At 37.8% G+C, this 18618-nt stretch overlaps 2 protein-coding genes and 2 pseudogenes across 2 annotated transcripts; all 4 read right to left on the bottom strand.

The window, feature by feature from the left end:
- Positions 1 to 193: 193 nt before the first annotated feature.
- On the bottom strand, positions 194 to 3574 carry LOC100255556 (probable amidase At4g34880; annotated as a pseudogene).
- Positions 3575 to 5089: 1515 nt separating this feature from the next.
- LOC100246978 (probable amidase At4g34880) lies at positions 5090 to 8140 on the bottom strand (annotated as a pseudogene).
- A 1823-nt stretch (positions 8141 to 9963) lies between these two features.
- On the bottom strand, positions 9964 to 12999 carry LOC100252118 (probable amidase At4g34880). The gene is made up of 5 exons (XM_003631524.4): positions 12334 to 12999; positions 11177 to 11391; positions 10841 to 11080; positions 10547 to 10739; positions 9964 to 10433 (listed from the first exon to the last, which is right to left on the bottom strand). Exons 1-5 carry the CDS (start codon positions 12865 to 12867, stop codon positions 10086 to 10088), a joined length of 1530 nt encoding a protein of 509 aa, XP_003631572.1. The 5' UTR covers positions 12868 to 12999; the 3' UTR covers positions 9964 to 10085.
- A 1943-nt stretch (positions 13000 to 14942) lies between these two features.
- LOC100260628 (probable amidase At4g34880) lies at positions 14943 to 17917 on the bottom strand. Its single transcript, XM_010648850.3, has 6 exons — positions 17237 to 17917; positions 16500 to 17054; positions 16198 to 16412; positions 15804 to 16046; positions 15494 to 15692; positions 14943 to 15398 (listed from the first exon to the last, which is right to left on the bottom strand). Exons 2-6 carry the CDS (start codon positions 17016 to 17018, stop codon positions 15015 to 15017), a joined length of 1560 nt encoding a protein of 519 aa, XP_010647152.1. The 5' UTR covers positions 17019 to 17054; positions 17237 to 17917; the 3' UTR covers positions 14943 to 15014.
- Positions 17918 to 18618: the final 701 nt, after the last annotated feature.

Raw genomic sequence — 18618 nt, 5'->3', positions numbered from 1 at the left:
TTGTGTGATATACGTGTTTTTCCATTTTGATCGTGTCCTTGTTGCTCATGTTTCTATACATTGATCATAGGATACATGTATGAACTCTGCATGATTCAGTGCAGACAAATGAGTGGTTAGCCAGAGGGCAGTGCACTCTAATGGTACCAAACACACCAGTAAATGGTAGAGGGGAACTTCATAATTTAGATGATTTCCAGGAAACCAGCCTCCATATCATCTTAGTTTATTCAAAACCTTAAAAAGTTTATACTAACATCCTTGCTAGTGCACGATCGCCAGCTAGAGAGAAGAGTTCTTGATCCTGATACATGGAGTAGAACTCTGCAAGGAGCCCTTCAAGGTTTAAATGAAGGCGGCTTCCTAATCTTAGTTGCTTGCTCGAAGCTATATGCAATCTCGATCAGCTTTGGCTCAGAGCCCTTTAGGCCCCCAAATTAAACAAATGCCAAATGGCACTCCTTCGCTATCATATCCAGCTGGAACAGTAATTCCGGGGAATCCTCCAAAACATCTGCACCAGGAGTCACCAATGCATCCAGCTTATGCTCATTCATCAACTTCTTGAATCCATTTCTTGACAATCTTGCTAATTTTAACAAAGTTTTCTTGCTTATTCCTTTTGTGGCTTCGGCTCGCAGAAAGCTGTCTTGTCCATATTCTTTGATTTTCTCCTGAAGTTGCCCAAGAAAATTGGTCATCTTTCCAGAATGTGATTTTGACAATCTTTATTTGAATCTAGAACATCAAATAAATTATGAAAACCCCTTCTGATTGTATTTACCAAATGTGAGAATTTGTTGTTGAAGGCGATCACATCAGCCAAAGTTCTTACTGGGGATGCTACCAGCTCTTTCAGGTAAGCATTCAAGGATATTTTGAACTCCGCCTCTAATGTTGCTTCTTCTCTGGAGGAGCCAAATATAACATCAATGTTGGCTATTTCCAGGTGGTCTACCAAAATAGCACCTCCTTGCCCTGTAGCATGATGTAATAACAATAGGTTAAATTAGGGCCAGCTCCTTAATCTAGAGTCATTAGGCCATTAAGCACTGTACTTAGAAAGCAGGTTTTAGTACCTTAGTGTGTGGAAATGATGCTCAAAAACTTTAGTCAGGACACAGCCATTCTCAAACATATAGAAGGGATTCCTTACTATCCCCAATCTCTTCCCCTTGAGCTAGCCCATTGGCATTGAGAAATTGCATATAGTGGTATGTACTTGGATGCTGTCCTGGTTGCTTCATCCCTCTTCTCAAAACCTACAATGACATCCAGTACCTCTACAGCATCGGAGACTGTCCTACAGATGGGCCTGTTGCATCCAACATGTTAAGAGTCCTTACTAGAATTAACACCATTGTGTTCTGATACCAGTGGATATAACAAAACTACAAAGTTTCTCCAGTCAAAAACCAAGTAGTGAAGCATATGTTGATGATTCAAAAGCAAGCAGATTTATACCAAAACCTACTAATTAACAGAAGCATGTGAAGATCTTGAATTGTATGCAACAGAATCCAGTTACATTCATTGATGCTTGATTGGCTCGTGGATGAAGAGAGGAAATACAGAATTTACTACTGAAAATCATCATTTGAAATCTTAAATAGTTGTATGATCCCAACTTTTCATCGTCATTTCTCCCTTTTCTGTTTGGCAATCAGATGGAGCAGTCTGGTCTCTTTGATTGCTCAACAGATGATAGTTTCATATTTGGATTTAGGAAGATGAAGCATCACCTACCCAACAGTGTCCTGCCTAGGAGAGATTGGAACCACACCAGCTCGGTTGGTGAGACAGTAGTGGTAGTGTTTGTTTTTTGGTTGAATAGAAAAAACCAAAATATTTGGTTTTTCCTATTAAGTTAAAAGTACCTCGTTGATATTAATCAATACAATTAAAGTGAACTTATTATCAATAAATTTAATTTAATTATGTTAGTTGATATCAATGAGTTACTTTTAGTTAAATAGAAAAAACTAAATATTTTGGCTTTTTTTATTCAGCCAAAAAACAAACATTGGTTTGATGCCCACTACTGAATTAATGTGGGATGGATATAAGATGGATCCATCAGTCTCCGTCCCTAGAGACACTGCTGCCAAATTTGCTGCTACTGATATAGCTGATCCACTACTTGAGCCACAAGGAGTTTCTGACAGAACATAAGGGTTCTGCACACCATTGAAATCATATATTTCAGAGTTATAAAACCGTTTATGCAACACGATACAACTGTTATATGTTGTTATGCAAGAAACATATATCGTAAAACAGATTGTTAGACAGAATCAGTGAGCACATTTGAGTGGGGCAGATCAAGAAGAGATACGATTCATATGACGAGTGGCTTGGTTCTTCCACTGATGGTGAGTTATTGATGCAGGACAAATCAATTGCAGATTGAAACCTATTTGAAAACCTTACTGTGAATGATCACTGGAAGGAAGCTTTATTGCTTCTCTAATGGTGACCCTGACCAAATGCTCCACGCATTTTCCACTATCTTGCTGGGTCCATTCTTAATCTAAAAAGTGGGTTTCAATTCACACCTCCTTTTCACCTTCTCCTTTGGCAAATACGTCTAAGATTTGTTTTTTTCCTTCTTTGGCATGCAGCATCATAGTGCAGACTCACGTGGTCAGATTCTAAAATGTTACATCCTTTTTGGCGTGTAGCTACATAAGTACAGATTCAAGTGTTCAAATTCACGGGGACTCTTACTCTGTCTAGATTGAGAAACTGGAAATGAGTACATTCCATTTTCTTCAATTTAATGTGCTAGATATCAAAGAGAAAATGTGCTTCCCTGACAACAGAAATTTCCCAGGAGGACACAAGTTCTACGCATACAGAAAAGCTTTGTCCCTTCTCAGAATTTGATTGAAAATAATTGGGTATAATTTCCATCCTCCTATATCTGTTCATGTTTACAGGACTTTTCTGGGCAGGACGAGAACCAAAATGTAAGCTAACAACCATCAGAAAAATCGAGTTTTGGATCCTAATTTACCCGACCTTGGCCAGCTCTGGCACACCAGCCATAAGGAGTAGCAAAGCGTGAACCAGCCCACTCACTCAGGCTAGCCTTTCCCAGTATGATAGCCCCAACCTTCCTCAACTTCCTCACCACGCCTGCATCCGTAGACAACGACTGATTTAAGCAGTGCAAATGACCCAGCTGTTGTGTTCATCTTGTCCTTGGTTGCATTATTATCCTTAAGCAGAATATGAATGCCATGTAGCCCCAGCAGTGATCCAGGTAACTTAGCCTTCCTGTCCCTGTCAGCCTTGTCGGCTTGGAGGAGTGCATCTGGGTTCACCTCTATTACCCCATGAAGAATTGGGTCGAGTTTGTGCATTTCACCCAGGTAGAACCTAACCATCTACCTTGAGGTGAGTTTGTTTTGTTTGAAAGCCATACGGAAGTCATGGACAGTCGCTTCTTTGATTGAGAATTCAGGGCCTGTGATGGCAGCAGATCCAGATAGAACTAAGGCTGGAAGGAGGAAAAATACTGTGGAGATAGTGGAATGGATGGACATTGTGTATTGATTTGATTTCACCAGTTGTTCAATTTGAAAGTAGGCTGGATGACAGTGCGTGTATATATATGGAGTACACGATGATCTTCTGTGAGAAGTGTTTTCGAAAAATAATTCTAAAAAAGGGTTTATATTTTGATATTTTGTGAAGTAAAAGTTCATTAAGTAATATAAAATATGCTTAACTTGTTTTTTATATTTTTAAAATAAATTCTATATATAGAGTTTTATTTTTAATTGTTCTTCGTATTTATAAAATTATTTTTTAATATGGTCCAAAAAAATAAGTGAAAATAATTGAAAATAATTTAAAAGTATTTTCTAAAAATACCATATTTTTTGTTTTCTGATTCTCAAACATGTTTTCCTATTTTTGTTATTTTAAATAATAGAAAATTATTCTTAAAAATAGTCATCAAACACACCTTAGTTTCTAAGGGCTTTGGGATGATATGATATGAACAAATTATATTAGTGGCCTTAAAGCTTTTGAAAGAGGTAAGCCAAATACTCATCTAGACAAATTATACCTATGTCATGATTGAACTTTTTCGCTCCCACCGAAGCACATCTGAAAATTGGTCATTAGAAGTCATTTGGTGGCCTTCAGAAGTTGTGATTAGCCACCTTATGATTAATTGATCTACAACATTTTTTAGCTTTTCCTTCTATAGGTGTGATTCTGTTTTTTCATGTCCTTGTTCGTCATGGATTCAACATTTGTCACTAGAAGAACATATATGAAAAGAAGATGCTACTGCATACACTTCTAGAGGAAGACTTGATTTATAATCAAAATCAATTGGGGTTAGGCTGGGTTACTTCCCCACTCGACGTAAAGAAGAGATTCCTCACTATATAGCCCAAGCCTTAACCTCCTCAGCACACCTGCATCCCAAGCAACAAGGCAGGTGACCTAGCCTTTTGCTCCCTGTCAGCTTTATCTGCTTGGAGGAGTGCGTCCGGGTTCACCTCTACTACCCCCATGAAGGATTGGGTTCAGTTTGTGAATTTCACTAATGTAGAACTCAACCAGCTGCCTTGAATTGAGTTTATTTTGTTTGAAAGCCTTATGGAAAACATGGAGAGTTGCTTCTTTGATTGAGAATGTATGGCCTGTGATGGTGATGGATACTGCTAGTCATAAGGTTAGAAGAAAGGATAAAAAGTCGGAAGACTTACGAATGGATGTTCATTGTTAACTTAATGGACATTCTAATTTTTTGCCCCATAAAAGGCTAATGAAACTTTTTGGCCCATAAAAGGACATCTGAAATTAGCAACTACAAATAATTTCAGTGCTGGCTGCTGTTAAAAGTTGTGTAAACCAACTTAAGAATAATCAAATCTGCATCTACTTTTACCTTAGTTTTGATACCCGTTTTACATTTTTATCTAGTCCTTTTTGCTCATGTATCTCTACATTGATCATAGGATATATGTATGAATTCTGCATGTTTCATTACAGATAAATGAGTGGTTATTCAGAGGACAGTGCACTGTAATGACACCAATCACAACAGTAAATGGTAGAGGGAAACTTCATAATTTAGATGATTTGGAGAAAACCAACATCCATATCATCTTAGTTTATTCAAAACATTGAGCAGTTTATTATAACATCCTTTCTAGTGCAGGATTACTATCTAGAGTGAAGAGTTCTTGATACTGATATATGTAGTACAGCTCTGATAGGAGTTGTTCTAAACCTTCAAGGTTTAAATGAAGGTGGCTTCCTAATCTTAGTTGCTTGCTCGAAGCTATATGCAATCTCGATCAGCTTTGGCTCAGAGCCCTTTAGGCCCCCAAAACAAATGCCAAATGGTACTCCTTCGCTGTCATATCCAGCTGGAACAGAAATTCCAGGGAATCCTCCAATAGCAAGAATAGTTCTAACATCTGAACCAGGTGTCACCAATGCATCCAGCTTATGCTCCTTCATCAACTTCTCAAACCCATTTCGTGACAATCTCGCTAATTTTAACAAAGTTTTCTTGTTTATCCCATTTGTGGCTTCGGCTTGCAGAAAGATATCTTGTCCATACTCCTTTATCTTTTCCTGCAGTTACCCAAGTAATTAAATTAGTCATCTTTTCAGAATGTGGTTTTAACAATCCTAGCGGAATCTAGAACAACAAGTAAATAATGAAAACCTCTCCTGAATGTACTAACCAAATGTGAGAATTTGTTGTTGAAGGCTATCACATCAGCCAAAGTTCTTACTGGGGATGCTACCAGCTCTTTCAGGTAAGCATTCAAGGATGTTTTGAACTCAGCCTCTAATGCTGCATATTCTCCGGAGGAGCCATAGATAACATCAATGTTGGCTATTTCCAGGTGATCTACCAAAATAGCACCTCCTTGCCTTTGTGGAATGATGTAATAAGAATATGTTAATTTAGTCAAGCACCTTAAGCTAGAGTCATTAGGGTATTAAGCACTGTACTTAGAAAGCAGGTTTTGTTACCTGAGTGTGTGGAAATGATGCTCAAAAACTTGAGGGAGGACAGAGCCATTCCCAAACATATAGAAGGGATTCCTCACTATCCCCAATCTCTTCCCCTTGAGCCCATTTGCATTGAGAAATTGCTTATAGCCACCTTGTGGTATGTACTTGGATGCTGTCCTGGTTGCTTCATCCCTGTAGTCAAAACCAACAATGACATCCAGTACCTCGACAGCATCGGAGACTGTCCTGCAGATGGGCCTGTTGCATCAAATATGTTTGAGCAGTCTGCTATCTTTGGTTGTTCAACAGATGATAGTTTCATATTTGGATTTAGGAAGATGAAGCATCACCTACCCAACAGTGTCCTGCCTAGGAGAGATTGGAACCACGCCAGCTCGGCTGGTGAGACCAAGTGTTGGTTTGATGCCCACTACTGAATTAATGTGGGATGGACATAAGATGGATCCATCAGTCTCCGTCCCTAGAGACACTGCCGCTAAATTTGCTGCTACTGATATAGCTGATCCACTACTTGAGCCACAGGGAGTTGCTGATAGAACATAAGGGTTCTGCACACCAATGAAATCGTAGGCTTAAGATTCATAAAACTGTTTATGCAACACATTGTAGTCCTATTTTCATCCTTAATCTTCTTCCCTTTTGCAATCAACGGTAGTTTGAGGCTTCTTGTTTTTGTTCAATCTCTTATCCCATATACTTAGTATTAGAAACACAAGAATGCTAGAGAAATATGACAACTCGAAACAGAATGTTGGGCAGAATCAATAGACCCTTAAAAAAATAAAATTTCCACACATTTGAGTGGGCAGATAAAAAAGATATGATTGATAGGAAGAATCTTTTGGTACACCCACTGATGGTGAATGATTGTTGTAGGACATAATGACAGACTGAAACCCATTTGACAACCATAGTGTGAATGCTAAATGGAAAGAAGCTTTTTTCCTTTTAATGGCGACTCCGGCCAGATGCTCCACACACTTTTCACTCCTTTGGCAAACGTGTCTAAACTCGTTATCTTTTTTGGCGTGCAGCATCATAGTGCAGATTCATGTATTCAGATTCTAATTTTTTTTTTTTTGATCTTTTTTGGCGTGTATGTTCAAGTTCACGAGGAGACTTACACTGACTGGAATGAGAAATTGGAAATTAGTAAATTCCACTTTCTACATTTAATATGCTATAGAAATCATAGAGTAACTCTGCTTTTCCTGACAAACAAACACAAACTTCTCAGGATAAATGCAAAACAGCAGAAATTTCCAACGAGTACACAAATTCTCCTTAAACAGAAAAGCTTTTCCCCTTCTAAGAATTTGATTAAAAAATTATTGGGTATAATTTCCATCTGCCTATATCTGTTCATATCTTTACCGGGGAGGATGAGAACCAAAATGTAAGCTAACTACCGTCGGAAAATTTGAGTTTTGGATCACAACTTACCTTACCTTGGCCAGTTCTAGCACACCAGCCCGAAGGAGTAGCAGTAGCACGAAAAGCAGCCCACTCGCTGAGGCTAGCCTTTCCCAGTATGATAGCTCCAGCCTTCCTCAACTTCCTCACCACGCCTGCATCCCTTGGCACCACTGATTTAAGCAATGCAAATGATCCTGCTGTTGTGTTCATCTTGTCCTTGGTTGCAATATTATCCTTAAGCAGAATATATAGGAATGCCGTGCAGCCCCAGCAGCGACCCAGGTAACTTAGCCTTCCTCTCCCTGTCGGCCTTATCAGCTTGGAGGAGTGCATCTGGGTTCACCTCTATTACCCCACGAAGAATTGGGTTGAGTTTGTGAATCTTGCCCAGGTAGAACTCAACCAGCTGCCTTGAGGTGAGTTTGTTTTGTTCGAAAGCCATATGGAAGTCATGGACAGTTGCTTCTTCGATTGAAAATGCATGGCCTGTGATGGCAATGGATCCAGACGGTAGTAAGACTAGAGGAAGGAGAAATAGTGTGGAGACATGGAAATGGATGGACATTATTGTATTGACTTGATTTCACCAGTTATTCAACTTGGAAGTAGGCTTGATAAGAGTGTATAAATATATCTAAGGTTGAGTATATTGGTGTCTTGGGGCTTCCGGATGATATGGCACTAACAAATTGTATCTATGGCCTTAAAACTGTTGAAAGTGGCAAAAAAATTCTTATCCAGACATTTAGCTTCAATAATGGAGCACATTAATGATAGCTCCTCTTGAAATTGCATAGCCCACATGTCCCACATGTCGTGACTCAAATTTTTCGTCCCCACACAAGTACATCCAAAAATTGGTCATTTGAAATCATTTTGTGGCCGTTAAGATTAATTGATCTGGTCCACTTCCTAAGTAAGGCTTTGTTTAAATCCACAATTCTATGAATTACAAGGCCCCCCTTTTTCTTATTGGTACAAACCAAGTTCCAATTCATCAAGTGAGATTTTTTTCTCTAAGTCACCACCATCCCACAAAAATAATTCTTAAAAATAGCTTCTGATAACAATATTTTGAAACCCTTTTTTGATATTTTGTAAAACAAAAGTTAATTACGTAACCTAAAATATGCTTAACTTGTTTCTTATACTTGTAAATATGTTTTTAAAATAATTTTTATATACAGAGCTTTATTTTTAATTATTCTTTCTATTTGTATAACTATTTTTTTAATATCGTCCTAAAAAAATAATTAAAAAGTATTATCTAAAAACATCATATCTTTTGTTTTCTGATTATCAAACATGTTTTCTTATTTTTGTTATTCTAAATAATAAAAATTAATTCTTAAAAATAGTCATCAAACATACCTTAGTTTCGTGGGGCTTTTGGATGATATGATATAAACATATTATATCTGTGACCTTGAAGCTTTGGAAAGAGGTAAACCAAATACTCATCTAGACGAATTGTATCTATGTCATGATTGAACTTTTTATCGCTCCTGAAAATTGGTCATTAGAAGTCATTTGGTGGCCTTCAGAAGTTGTGATTAGCCACCTCATGATTAATTGATCTGCAACATTTTTTAGCTTTTCCTTCTATAGGTATAATTTTGTTTTTTCATGTCCTTGTTCGTCATGGATTCAACCTTTGTCACTAGAAGAACATAAATGAAAAGAAGATGCTACTGCATACACTTCTAGAGGAAGTTAAGACTTTATTTATAATCAAAATCAGTTGGGGTTAGGCTGGGTTACTTCCCCACTCAACGTAAAGAAGAGATTCCTCACTATATAGCCCAAGCCTTAACCTCCTCATCACACCTGCATCCCAAGCAACAAGCCGGGTGACCCAGCCTTTTGCTCTCTGTCAGCATTATCTGCTTGGAGGAGTGGGTCCGGGTTCACCTCTACTACCCCCATGAAGGATTGGGTTCAATTTGTGAATTTCACTAATATAGAACTCAACCAGCTGCCTTGAATTGAGTTTATTTTGCTTGAAAGCCTTATGGAAAACATGGAGAGTTGCTTCTTTGATTGAGAATGCATGGCCTGTGATGGTGATGGATACTGCTAGTCATAAGGCTAGAAAAAAGGAGAAAAAGTTGGAAGACGTAGGAGTGGAAGTTCATTGTTAATTTAACGAACGTTCTAATTTTTTGCCCCATAAAAGGCTAATGAAACTTTTTGGCCCATAAAAGGACATCTAAAATTAGTAACTACAAATAATTTCAGTGGCTGGCTGCTGTTAGAAGTTGTGTAAACCAATTTAAGGATAATCAAATTTACAGCTACTTTTATCTTAGTATTGATACCCGTTTTACATTTTTATCTAATCCTTTTTGCTCATGTATCTCTACATTTATCATAGGATATATGTATGAATTCTGCATGTTTTATTGCAAATAAATGAGTGGTTATTCAGAGGGTAGTGCACTGTAATGGCACCAATCACAACAGTAAATGGTAGAGGGAAACTTCATAATTTAGATGATTTGGAGAAAACCAGCCTCTGTACCATCTTAGTTCATTCAAAACATTGAGCACTTTATTATAATATCCTTTCTAGTGCAGGATTACCAACTAGAGAGAAGAGTTCTTGATACTGATACATGTAGTACAACTCTGATAGGAGTTGTTCTAAACCTTCAAGGTTTAAATGAAGGTGGCTTCCTAATCTTAGTTGCTTGCTCGAAGCTATATGCAATCTCGATTAGCTTTGGCTCAGAGCCCTTTAGGCCCCCAAAACAAATGCCAAATGGTACTCCTTTGCTATCATATCCAGCTGGAACAGAAATTCCAGGGAATCCTCCAATAGCAAGAACAGGACTCACATTTGAACCAGGAGTCACCAATGCATCCAGCTTATGCTCCTTCATCAACTTCTCAAATCCATTTCGTGACAATCTTGCTAATTTTAACAAAGTTTTCTTGTTTATCCCATTTGTGGCTTCGGCCTGCAGAAAGGTATCTTGTCCATACTCCTTGATCTTTTCCTGCAGTTACTCAAGTAATTAAATTAGTCATCTTTTCAGAATGTGGTTTTAACAATCCTAGCGGAATCTAGAACAGCAAGTAAATAATTAAAACCCCTCCTGAATGTACTCACCAAATGTGAGAATTTGTTGTTGAAGGCTATCACATCAGCCAAAGTTCTTACTGGGGATGCTACCAGCTCTTTCAGGTAAGCATTCAAGGATATTTTGAACTCAGCCTCTAATGCTGCACCTTCTCCGGAGGAGCCATAGATAACATCAATGTTGGCTATTTCCAGGTGGTCTACCAAAATAGCACCTCCTTGCCTTGAAGCATGATGTAATAAGAATAGGTTAATTTAGTCAAGCACCTTAAGCTAGAGTAATTAGGACATTAAGCACTGTACTTAGAAAGCAGGTTTTGTTACCTTAGTGTGTGGAAATGATGCTCAAAAACTTGAGGCAGGACAGAGCCATTCTCAAACATATAGAAGGGATTCCTCACTATCCCCAATCTCTTCCCCTTGAGTCCATTTGCATTGAGAAATTGCTTATAGCCACCTTGTGGTATGTACTTGGATGATGTCCTGGTTGCTTCATCCCTGTAGTCAAAACCAACAATGACATCCAGTACCTCTACAGCATCGGAGACTGTCCTGCAGATGGGCCTGTTGCATCAAATATGTTTGAGCAGTCTGCTATCTTTGGTTGTTCAACAGATGATAGCTTCATATTTGGATTTAGGAAGATGAAGCATCACCTACCCAACAGTGTCCTGCCTAGGAGAGATTGGAACCACGCCAGCTCGGCTGGTGAGACCAAGTGTTGGTTTGATGCCCACTACTGAATTAACGTGGGATGGACATAAGATGGATCCATCAGTCTCCGTCCCTAGAGACACTGCCGCTAAATTTGCTGCTACTGATATAGCTGATCCACTACTTGAGCCACAGGGAGTTGCTGATAGAACATAAGGGTTCTGCACACCATTGAAATCATAGGCTTAAGATTCATAAAACTGTTTATGCAACACATTGTAGTCCTATTTTCATCCTTAATCTTCTTCCCTTTCGCAATCAACGGTAGCTTGAGGCTTCTTGTTTTTGTTCAATCTCTTATCCCATATACTTAGGATTAGAAACACAAGAATGCTAGAGAAATATGACAACTCGAAACAGAGTGTTGGGCAGAATCAATAGAGGCATGAAAAGGGTCCTTTTTTTTCATAAAAAAGGAGAAAAAAAAAAAAGGTAAAAACAAAATTTCCACACATTTGAGTGGCCAGATAAAAAAAGATATGATTGATAGGAAGAATCTTTTGGTACACCCACTGATGGTGAATGATTGATATAGGACATAATGACAGACAGAAACCGATTTGACAACCATAGTGTGAATGCTCAATGGAAAGAAGCTTTTTTTCCTTTTAATGGCGACCCCGGCCAGATGCTCCACACACTTTTCACTCCTTTGGCAAACATGTCTAAGCTTGTTATCTTTTTTGGCGTGCAGCATCATAGTGAAGATTCATGTATTCAGATTCTATGTTTTTTTTTTTATTATCTTTTTTGGTGTGTATGTTCAAGTTCACGAGGAGACTTACACTGACTGGAATGAGAAATTGGAAATTAATAAATTCCATTTTCTACATTTTACTATGCTATAGAGATCAAGGAGTAACTCTGCTTTTCCTGAAAACCAAACACAAACTTCTTACATGAATGCAAAACAATAGAAATTTCCAACGAGGCCACAAGTTCTCCTCATACAGAAAAGCTTTTCCCCTTCTAAGGATTTGAATGAAAATAATTGGGTATAATTTCCATCTGCCTATATCTGTTCATATCTTTACCGGGGAGGATGAGAACCAAAATGTAAGCTAACTACCGTCGGAAAATTTGAGTTTTGGATCATAACTTACCTTACCTTGGCCAGTTCTAGCACACCAGCCCGAAGGAATAACAGTAGCACGAAAATAAGCCCACTCGCTGAGGCTAGCCTTTCCCAGTATGATAGCTCCAGCCTTCCTCAACTTCCTCACCACGCCTGCATCCCTTGGCACCACTGATTTAAGCAATGCAAATGATCCTGCTGTTGTGTTCATCTTGTCCTTGGTTGCAATATTATCCTTAAGCAGAATAGGAATGCCGTGCAGCCCCAGCAGCGACCCAGGTAACTTAGCCTTCCTCTCCCTGTCGGCCTTATCAGCTTGGAGGAGTGCATCTGGGTTCACCTCTATTACCCCACGAAGAATTGGGTTGAGTTTGTGAATCTTGCCCAGGTAGAACTCAACCAGCTGCCTTGAGGTGAGTTTGTTTTGTTCGAAAGCCATATGGAAGTCATGGACAGTTGCTTCTTCGATTGAAAATGCATGGCCTGTGATGGCAATGGATCCAGACTGTAGTAAGACTAGAGGAAGGAGAAATAGTGTGGAGACATGGGAATGGATGGACATTATTGTATTGACTTGATTTCACCAGTTATTCAACTTGGAAGTAGGCTTGATAAGCGTGTATAAATATATCTAATTTGAGTACATTGGTGTCTTGGGGCTTCTGGATGATATGGCACTAACAAATTGTATCTATGGCCTTAAAACTGTTGAAAGTGGCAAGAAAATTCTTATCCAGACATTCAGCTTCAATAATGGAGCACATTAATGACAGCTCCTCTTGAAATTGCAGAGTCCACATGTCGTGCCTGAAATTTTTCGTCCCCACAAAAGTACATCCAAAAATTGATCATTTGAAATCATTTAGTGGCCGTTAAGATTAAGTGATCGGGAGCAATTTTTAGCTTTGTTTTGGTAGGTGTGATTCAGTTTGATAATGTCCCTGTTGCGTCATGTATTCAGCCTTTGTCACTAGCTAGAAGAACAAACATGAACCATTTCCTCTCTTATTAGTATACAAAAGAAGATGCTACTGCATATACTCCTAGAGGTAGCTAGGAAGGGTTATTTCACCACTTTGATAAGAGTTGAAGAATAACATCAACATTTTCTATTACCATATTTTCTATTAAAGTTGTACCTCTTTGCCTACATGCTGTTTTATTTCACAGTAAACCTAATTGTTAATCGAGATGTAGATGTGTGAATGTTTAGCTCGATTGGTAATTCCATACAAAAATTCCTAAGTTTCTCCTAACTCAAGTTTATCAAATCTTTCCTTGTGCTTCTTGCCTAATGGAGATTAAGATGTTAAAAATGCTTAGAGGCCAAGGAATGTAACTGATGGTGTAGGTGAATGTAAATCAATTGAGTTTTCAAATTGTGTTTTTTTCTTAAACTATTTAAAAAAAAGAAAAAAAAAGAAGAATTGAGGAAGTCAAAACAATGATTTTTTTTTATTAATTGTTTTTGTACCCTGTTCCAGAATTGATTCAAATTTAAGTAAAATCTCATAAATCTAAAATCGAGTAAGATCCCCAAAAAAATCTCTTTTTTTTTTTTTACCACATATATCACACTGCGAGCTTTTCAAATAAGACCAAATAGAATTCGAGTCATCAAACTCTAATAAATAGATAGACTTGAGTTAGGTAAAAGTTTGTATTCAGTTTGTTATTTTTCGTAGTGGAAGCTTTGATCATTGGTGGACCTTTGACTTTTTTTATCTCTTAGAAAATTTTCCACATTAAATGTGTTATTGTCTTTCTCTCATTCTTCTCTTTTGTTCATTTATATTTATTGATCTTAATTTCATACTTGGGCATATATATTGGATGAGTGAAAAATGAGTTGAAATGGGCCTAATTATCCTTTGAAAATATTGAAGAAATGTGTTGAGAAATTAATTGTTCTTATGAATTTAGGTTAAGGAGTGTTGATTATTGAGAGACCACCATTCTTAATTAGTGAAAATTATTCTCATTGGAAAGTAAGAATGCAGTATTTTTCTTAAAATGCAAATGAAAAGTTTGAAATGTTGTTGAATTTGGTTGGTCTTCATCTAAGGGATTGGATAGAGAAAGTAGACTAACAAATGTTATCAAACCTAAATTAGAATAGGATAGAGGTGAAAATGAAACTAATGAGAATAATGTTAAAACCATGTATTCCATTTTTAATGCAATTAGCACGAATGAATTTTGTAAGATTGCTACTCGTACTTTGGCTAAGGAGACTTAAAATATTTTTCAATTGACTCATGAAGGAACCAATGTCATTAAAGTGTCCAAATTTCAAATGATAGTCTTTAGGTTTGAGATTATTAGGATAGTTGATAACGAGAATTTTGAAGAGTTTCATACAAAATTGATGGATATTGTGAATTCTAGCTTTAATATTGATGAACTCATCCCTAATCCTAAAATATTAAGAAAAATTTTAAGGTCTCTCCGAATAGAGCAAAAGTAACCATCATTGAAGTGTCCAAAGATGTGAATTTATTGAAGATAAATGAACTTGTAAACCCTCTCCAAATTTTTGAAATGACATTTGCATCACTTAGGAAAACTAAGGGAATTACTTTAAAAGGTATTAAACAAATTTAGTCGTAACTATTTCTTAGTTATGATATAAAATAATTATTCAAAAATTTTTAATTATTTATTTATACGTATTTAAACACTGTTATTGCAGAAAACAAATTCCAACTCTTACAATGGCTCATAAGGACACAATAAGTTCTTAGGGGAAGCGGGAGGTCTCCGAATCTTTGTGGCTTGTTCAAATCCGTAAGCAACTTCAATAAGCTTTGGCTCCATCCCCTTCAGTCCTCCAAAACATATGCCAAAGGGCATTCCATCTCCATCATACCCAGCTGGAACACTAACTCCGGGGTAACCTCCAATGGCCAGTACAGTGGCCATGCCTGAACCCAGTGTCACCGTTGCATCGAGCTCATTCTCCATCATCAGCTTCTCAAACCCATCACGAGACAGATTTGCCATCATCTCCATTGCCATCCTCTCTTGCTTCCCAATCCCATTTGTCATCTCTGCTGCGATAAAGACTTCCTGGCCATTTTCATCAGTCTTTTCCTGCAATGGCACAAGGCGTAGTTCATATATATACATAACCAATTAGCAAATACCTAAGTTCTCATAACTCATTCCCCACTTGGGGATGTATTTACCAGATCAGAGTTGTTCAAGTTGAAGGCAATTATGCCTGCTAGGGACCTCACTGGAGAATGGGTGAGCTCTTTCAGGTATTCATTTATGTTGAGCTTGAACTCAGCCAACAAGGCCGTTGATTCACCACTTTCATAGGGGTTCAATATGATATCAACATTTTCTATTTCCAAATTGTCCACTAAAATTGCACCTCTTTGCCTGCAGCATTCCTCAAAGAAATTCACATGACAGGACACTAAATCAATGGTATGTTTATTACATGAGTTTAGACTATGTTTATATATATAACAAAGCATATATATCTTCTACCTTAATACGGTGAGATGAGCCTCAAAGGCTGAAATAGCTGTGGATCGGTTGTAAAATCCAGAAAATGGATTCCTCACAACACCCAATCTCTTTCCTGCAATCCCATCTTTGTTGAGAAATTGTTTGTAGCCACCAACAGGTATGAACTTGGATGCTTCTTTTGTTGCCTCACCGTCTCTAGGATCAAAACCCACTATAGCATCAAGCACATAAACTGCGTCCAACACACTCCTGCATATAGGTCTGTGGTAGAGAAACCTCTGATCAATGATATATATAGAACAAGCTCTACTTTCATAATTTATACGCCTGTATAAACATGGAGTTTACTAATAGCATAATGCTTATGTTAGAGATTCAATAATCAATTTCAAAGCTATGTAACTTATAGTACCCGACACTGTCTTGTCGGGGTGAAATTGGGATGACACCTGTCCGACTGGTGAGTCCAACAGTGGGTTTAAACCCAACAACGGAGTTCACATCAGCTGGGCAGATGATGGAACCATCAGTCTCCGTCCCAAGCGAGACAGCCACCATGTTGGCCGCTACAGATACTGCAGATCCGCTGCTTGACCCGCATGGCTCTCCCGATGCTACATATGGATTCTGCATGTCTCACAAGTCACAAAATTTAGACTTAATCTTCAAAATTACGAAACCAAATATAGGAAGAAGGAAAGCAATTAAGCTCACCACACCCTGTCCACTCCTTGGACACCAGCCGTTTCGAGTTTTCAAAGAACGAAACTGATACCACTCACTCATACTAGCCTTTCCCAGTATCACCGCCCCCGCCTTCCTCAGCCTCTCCACCACCGCCGCATCTCCACTCACCTCCGCCCCCAACAATGCATATGACCCAGCAGTTGTATTCAATTTATCTTTAGTATTTATACTGTCCTTCAGCAACACTGGTATGCCATGCAACTCCCCCAACTCCTTCTTGCTTTTAATTTCTGCATCGGCCTTGTCCGCTTGCTCTCGTGCATCTGGGTTCACCTCTATCACGCTGCGAAGCTCCGGATTCAGGGCCTCGATCTGGTGCAGGTAGAAGTCAACGAGCTGTCTGGAGGTGAGCTTGTTTTGAGAGAATGCCCATTGGATGTCCTGGATGTTGGCTTCTTCGATGACAAAGGAGTTGGAAAAGAAGAATCCGCAGAGGAGCAAAAGAGAAAGCATCTTAAACGCCATTGCCATTACCATTGTGTCCATGAGAAGTGAAAATTTTTCAGACTAGAAAGAATCAACCTATAGGAGAAACAATATTTGATTTATCAAGTCGCGTTCAATAAATGGGAGATTTTAATTGATTGAAGAAGCGTGAAGACTTTTTCAATTCAGATTATTCAAGGATTGTAAGATGCAAACAACATGCAATCAGCGAATTAGAAAGAAAAAAAAACCAGCAAAAGAAATGTAAAAATACTGACCAGAGCAAACCTTGAAGCGGAAGAGAGATTCATCTCATTAGCCTCTTTCTGAAACTTCTAAAGAAGCTTTGACGGCTCAAATCTAATACCTTCCCCAAAATCAAACCCACCAATTTTTTGATACTACTCAAATCCCCATAACTATTCTCCATATTTTTCAATGAATCCCTGATTTTTCCATTATCAAACCCGGCAAAACCACATGGACTAGAACCACAAAGAAGCAGAACATCGCCACTGTGCACACCCATTGGAGTAAATCTAGCAGCTTCCTGAAGAACAGAAACCTTGAAAATCTCAAAATGGGTCTCTGAAAAAGCTAGCCTTAGTTCGATCAAGAGCGAAGAAGAGGGTCTCTCTTCACCGGAACCCCGCTTTCCAGAGAACCCATTTACAGACCATTAAAGTAAAACACAGAAAAGCTTCAGGCAAAAAAAAAAAAAACACCAACAAACGAATCAAGATCAACAACAGGAGACTTCTCCAAAACTCAAAATACCCTTTTTCCAGTCCCACACTCCACCACAACTGGAACCCAGATTAGAAGTCAACGCAAAAAAAAAAAAAAAAAAAAATCTAGATGCTTGTGAATAGCGCAAAAGAACAGCTAGAGAGAAATGAAGAACACGTGAATGCACGGAGCTGTGACTTGGATGCTGTGTTCGTAGATTGTCAACGATTTGGATGGAATTTTAACAAATTTATCAACCGACAATTTTAAAAATTTAAAATTTAAAATTGGAATAAATAAATAAATGTATTAGATAAGGGCATGGTTTGAAATATCAAAAAATATCACGAAATTTCGATGAAATTTCATCGTGAAACGATATAGGCCACTAATTATTAATCAAATGAAAAATAGGTGAAAACGGTGAAAAATCATCGGTCTACCTGGTAAAGATCAAGATGCTAAAAATACTTAGAGACCAAAGTATCTAACTGATAGTGTAGATGAATGTGAATCAATTGCTTTTCTGTTTTTTTTTTTTTTTGAACTATTGATTTTTAAAAGGGTTAAGGAAGTTGAGCCAACAATTTTTTTATTAAGTGTTTTTGTACCCTATTCCAGGATTGATCAATATTTAAGAAAGATTAGTCTATCTTTTGTTGGATCTTTTTTTAGTCATTCGATCAAGGTTTCCTCTTCATATTTAACTCAAATGTTTCTAGTTTAGGAAAAAAAAAAACAACCGTTTTTCACTCCATTTGAGCTCTCTTTCTTATTCCAAATTGGAAGTGTTTGTTTTCTTGAGAAAATTTTCTTTTATCTTGATTTTCATATTGTTTTTCAATTGGATTTTCTTAAAAACGGGCTTATTCATTTATTTCATGTATCTATCGTGTTCTTGTTGATTTAGGTTTGAATGAAAACTCATTTT

Source organism: Vitis vinifera, chromosome 3, assembly GCF_030704535.1.
Source record: "Vitis vinifera cultivar Pinot Noir 40024 chromosome 3, ASM3070453v1".
NCBI lineage: Eukaryota > Viridiplantae > Streptophyta > Magnoliopsida > Vitales > Vitaceae > Vitis > Vitis vinifera.
This window is presented reverse-complemented; position numbering and strand designations above follow the sequence as displayed.

Bases quoted from the DNA above. Each gene is read 5' to 3' on its own strand.
- LOC100252118 (XM_003631524.4), bottom strand. From the start codon at position 12,867: ATGTCCATCCATTCCCATGTCTCCACACTATTTCTCCTTCCTCTAGTC. The intron at 11,392-12,333 runs GTAAGTTATGAT...AATGGTGTGCAG, and splicing joins CTAGAACTGGCCAAGGTAAG to AACCCTTATGTTCTATCAGC. The intron at 10,740-10,840 runs GTAACAAAACCT...TCATGCTTCAAG, and splicing joins CATCATTTCCACACACTAAG to GCAAGGAGGTGCTATTTTGG.
- LOC100260628 (XM_010648850.3), bottom strand. From the start codon at position 17,018: ATGGACACAATGGTAATGGCAATGGCGTTTAAGATGCTTTCTCTTTTG. The intron at 15,693-15,803 runs GTAGAAGATATA...GGAATGCTGCAG, and splicing joins GCTCATCTCACCGTATTAAG to GCAAAGAGGTGCAATTTTAG. The intron at 15,399-15,493 runs GTAAATACATCC...GTGCCATTGCAG, and splicing joins ACTTGAACAACTCTGATCTG to GAAAAGACTGATGAAAATGG.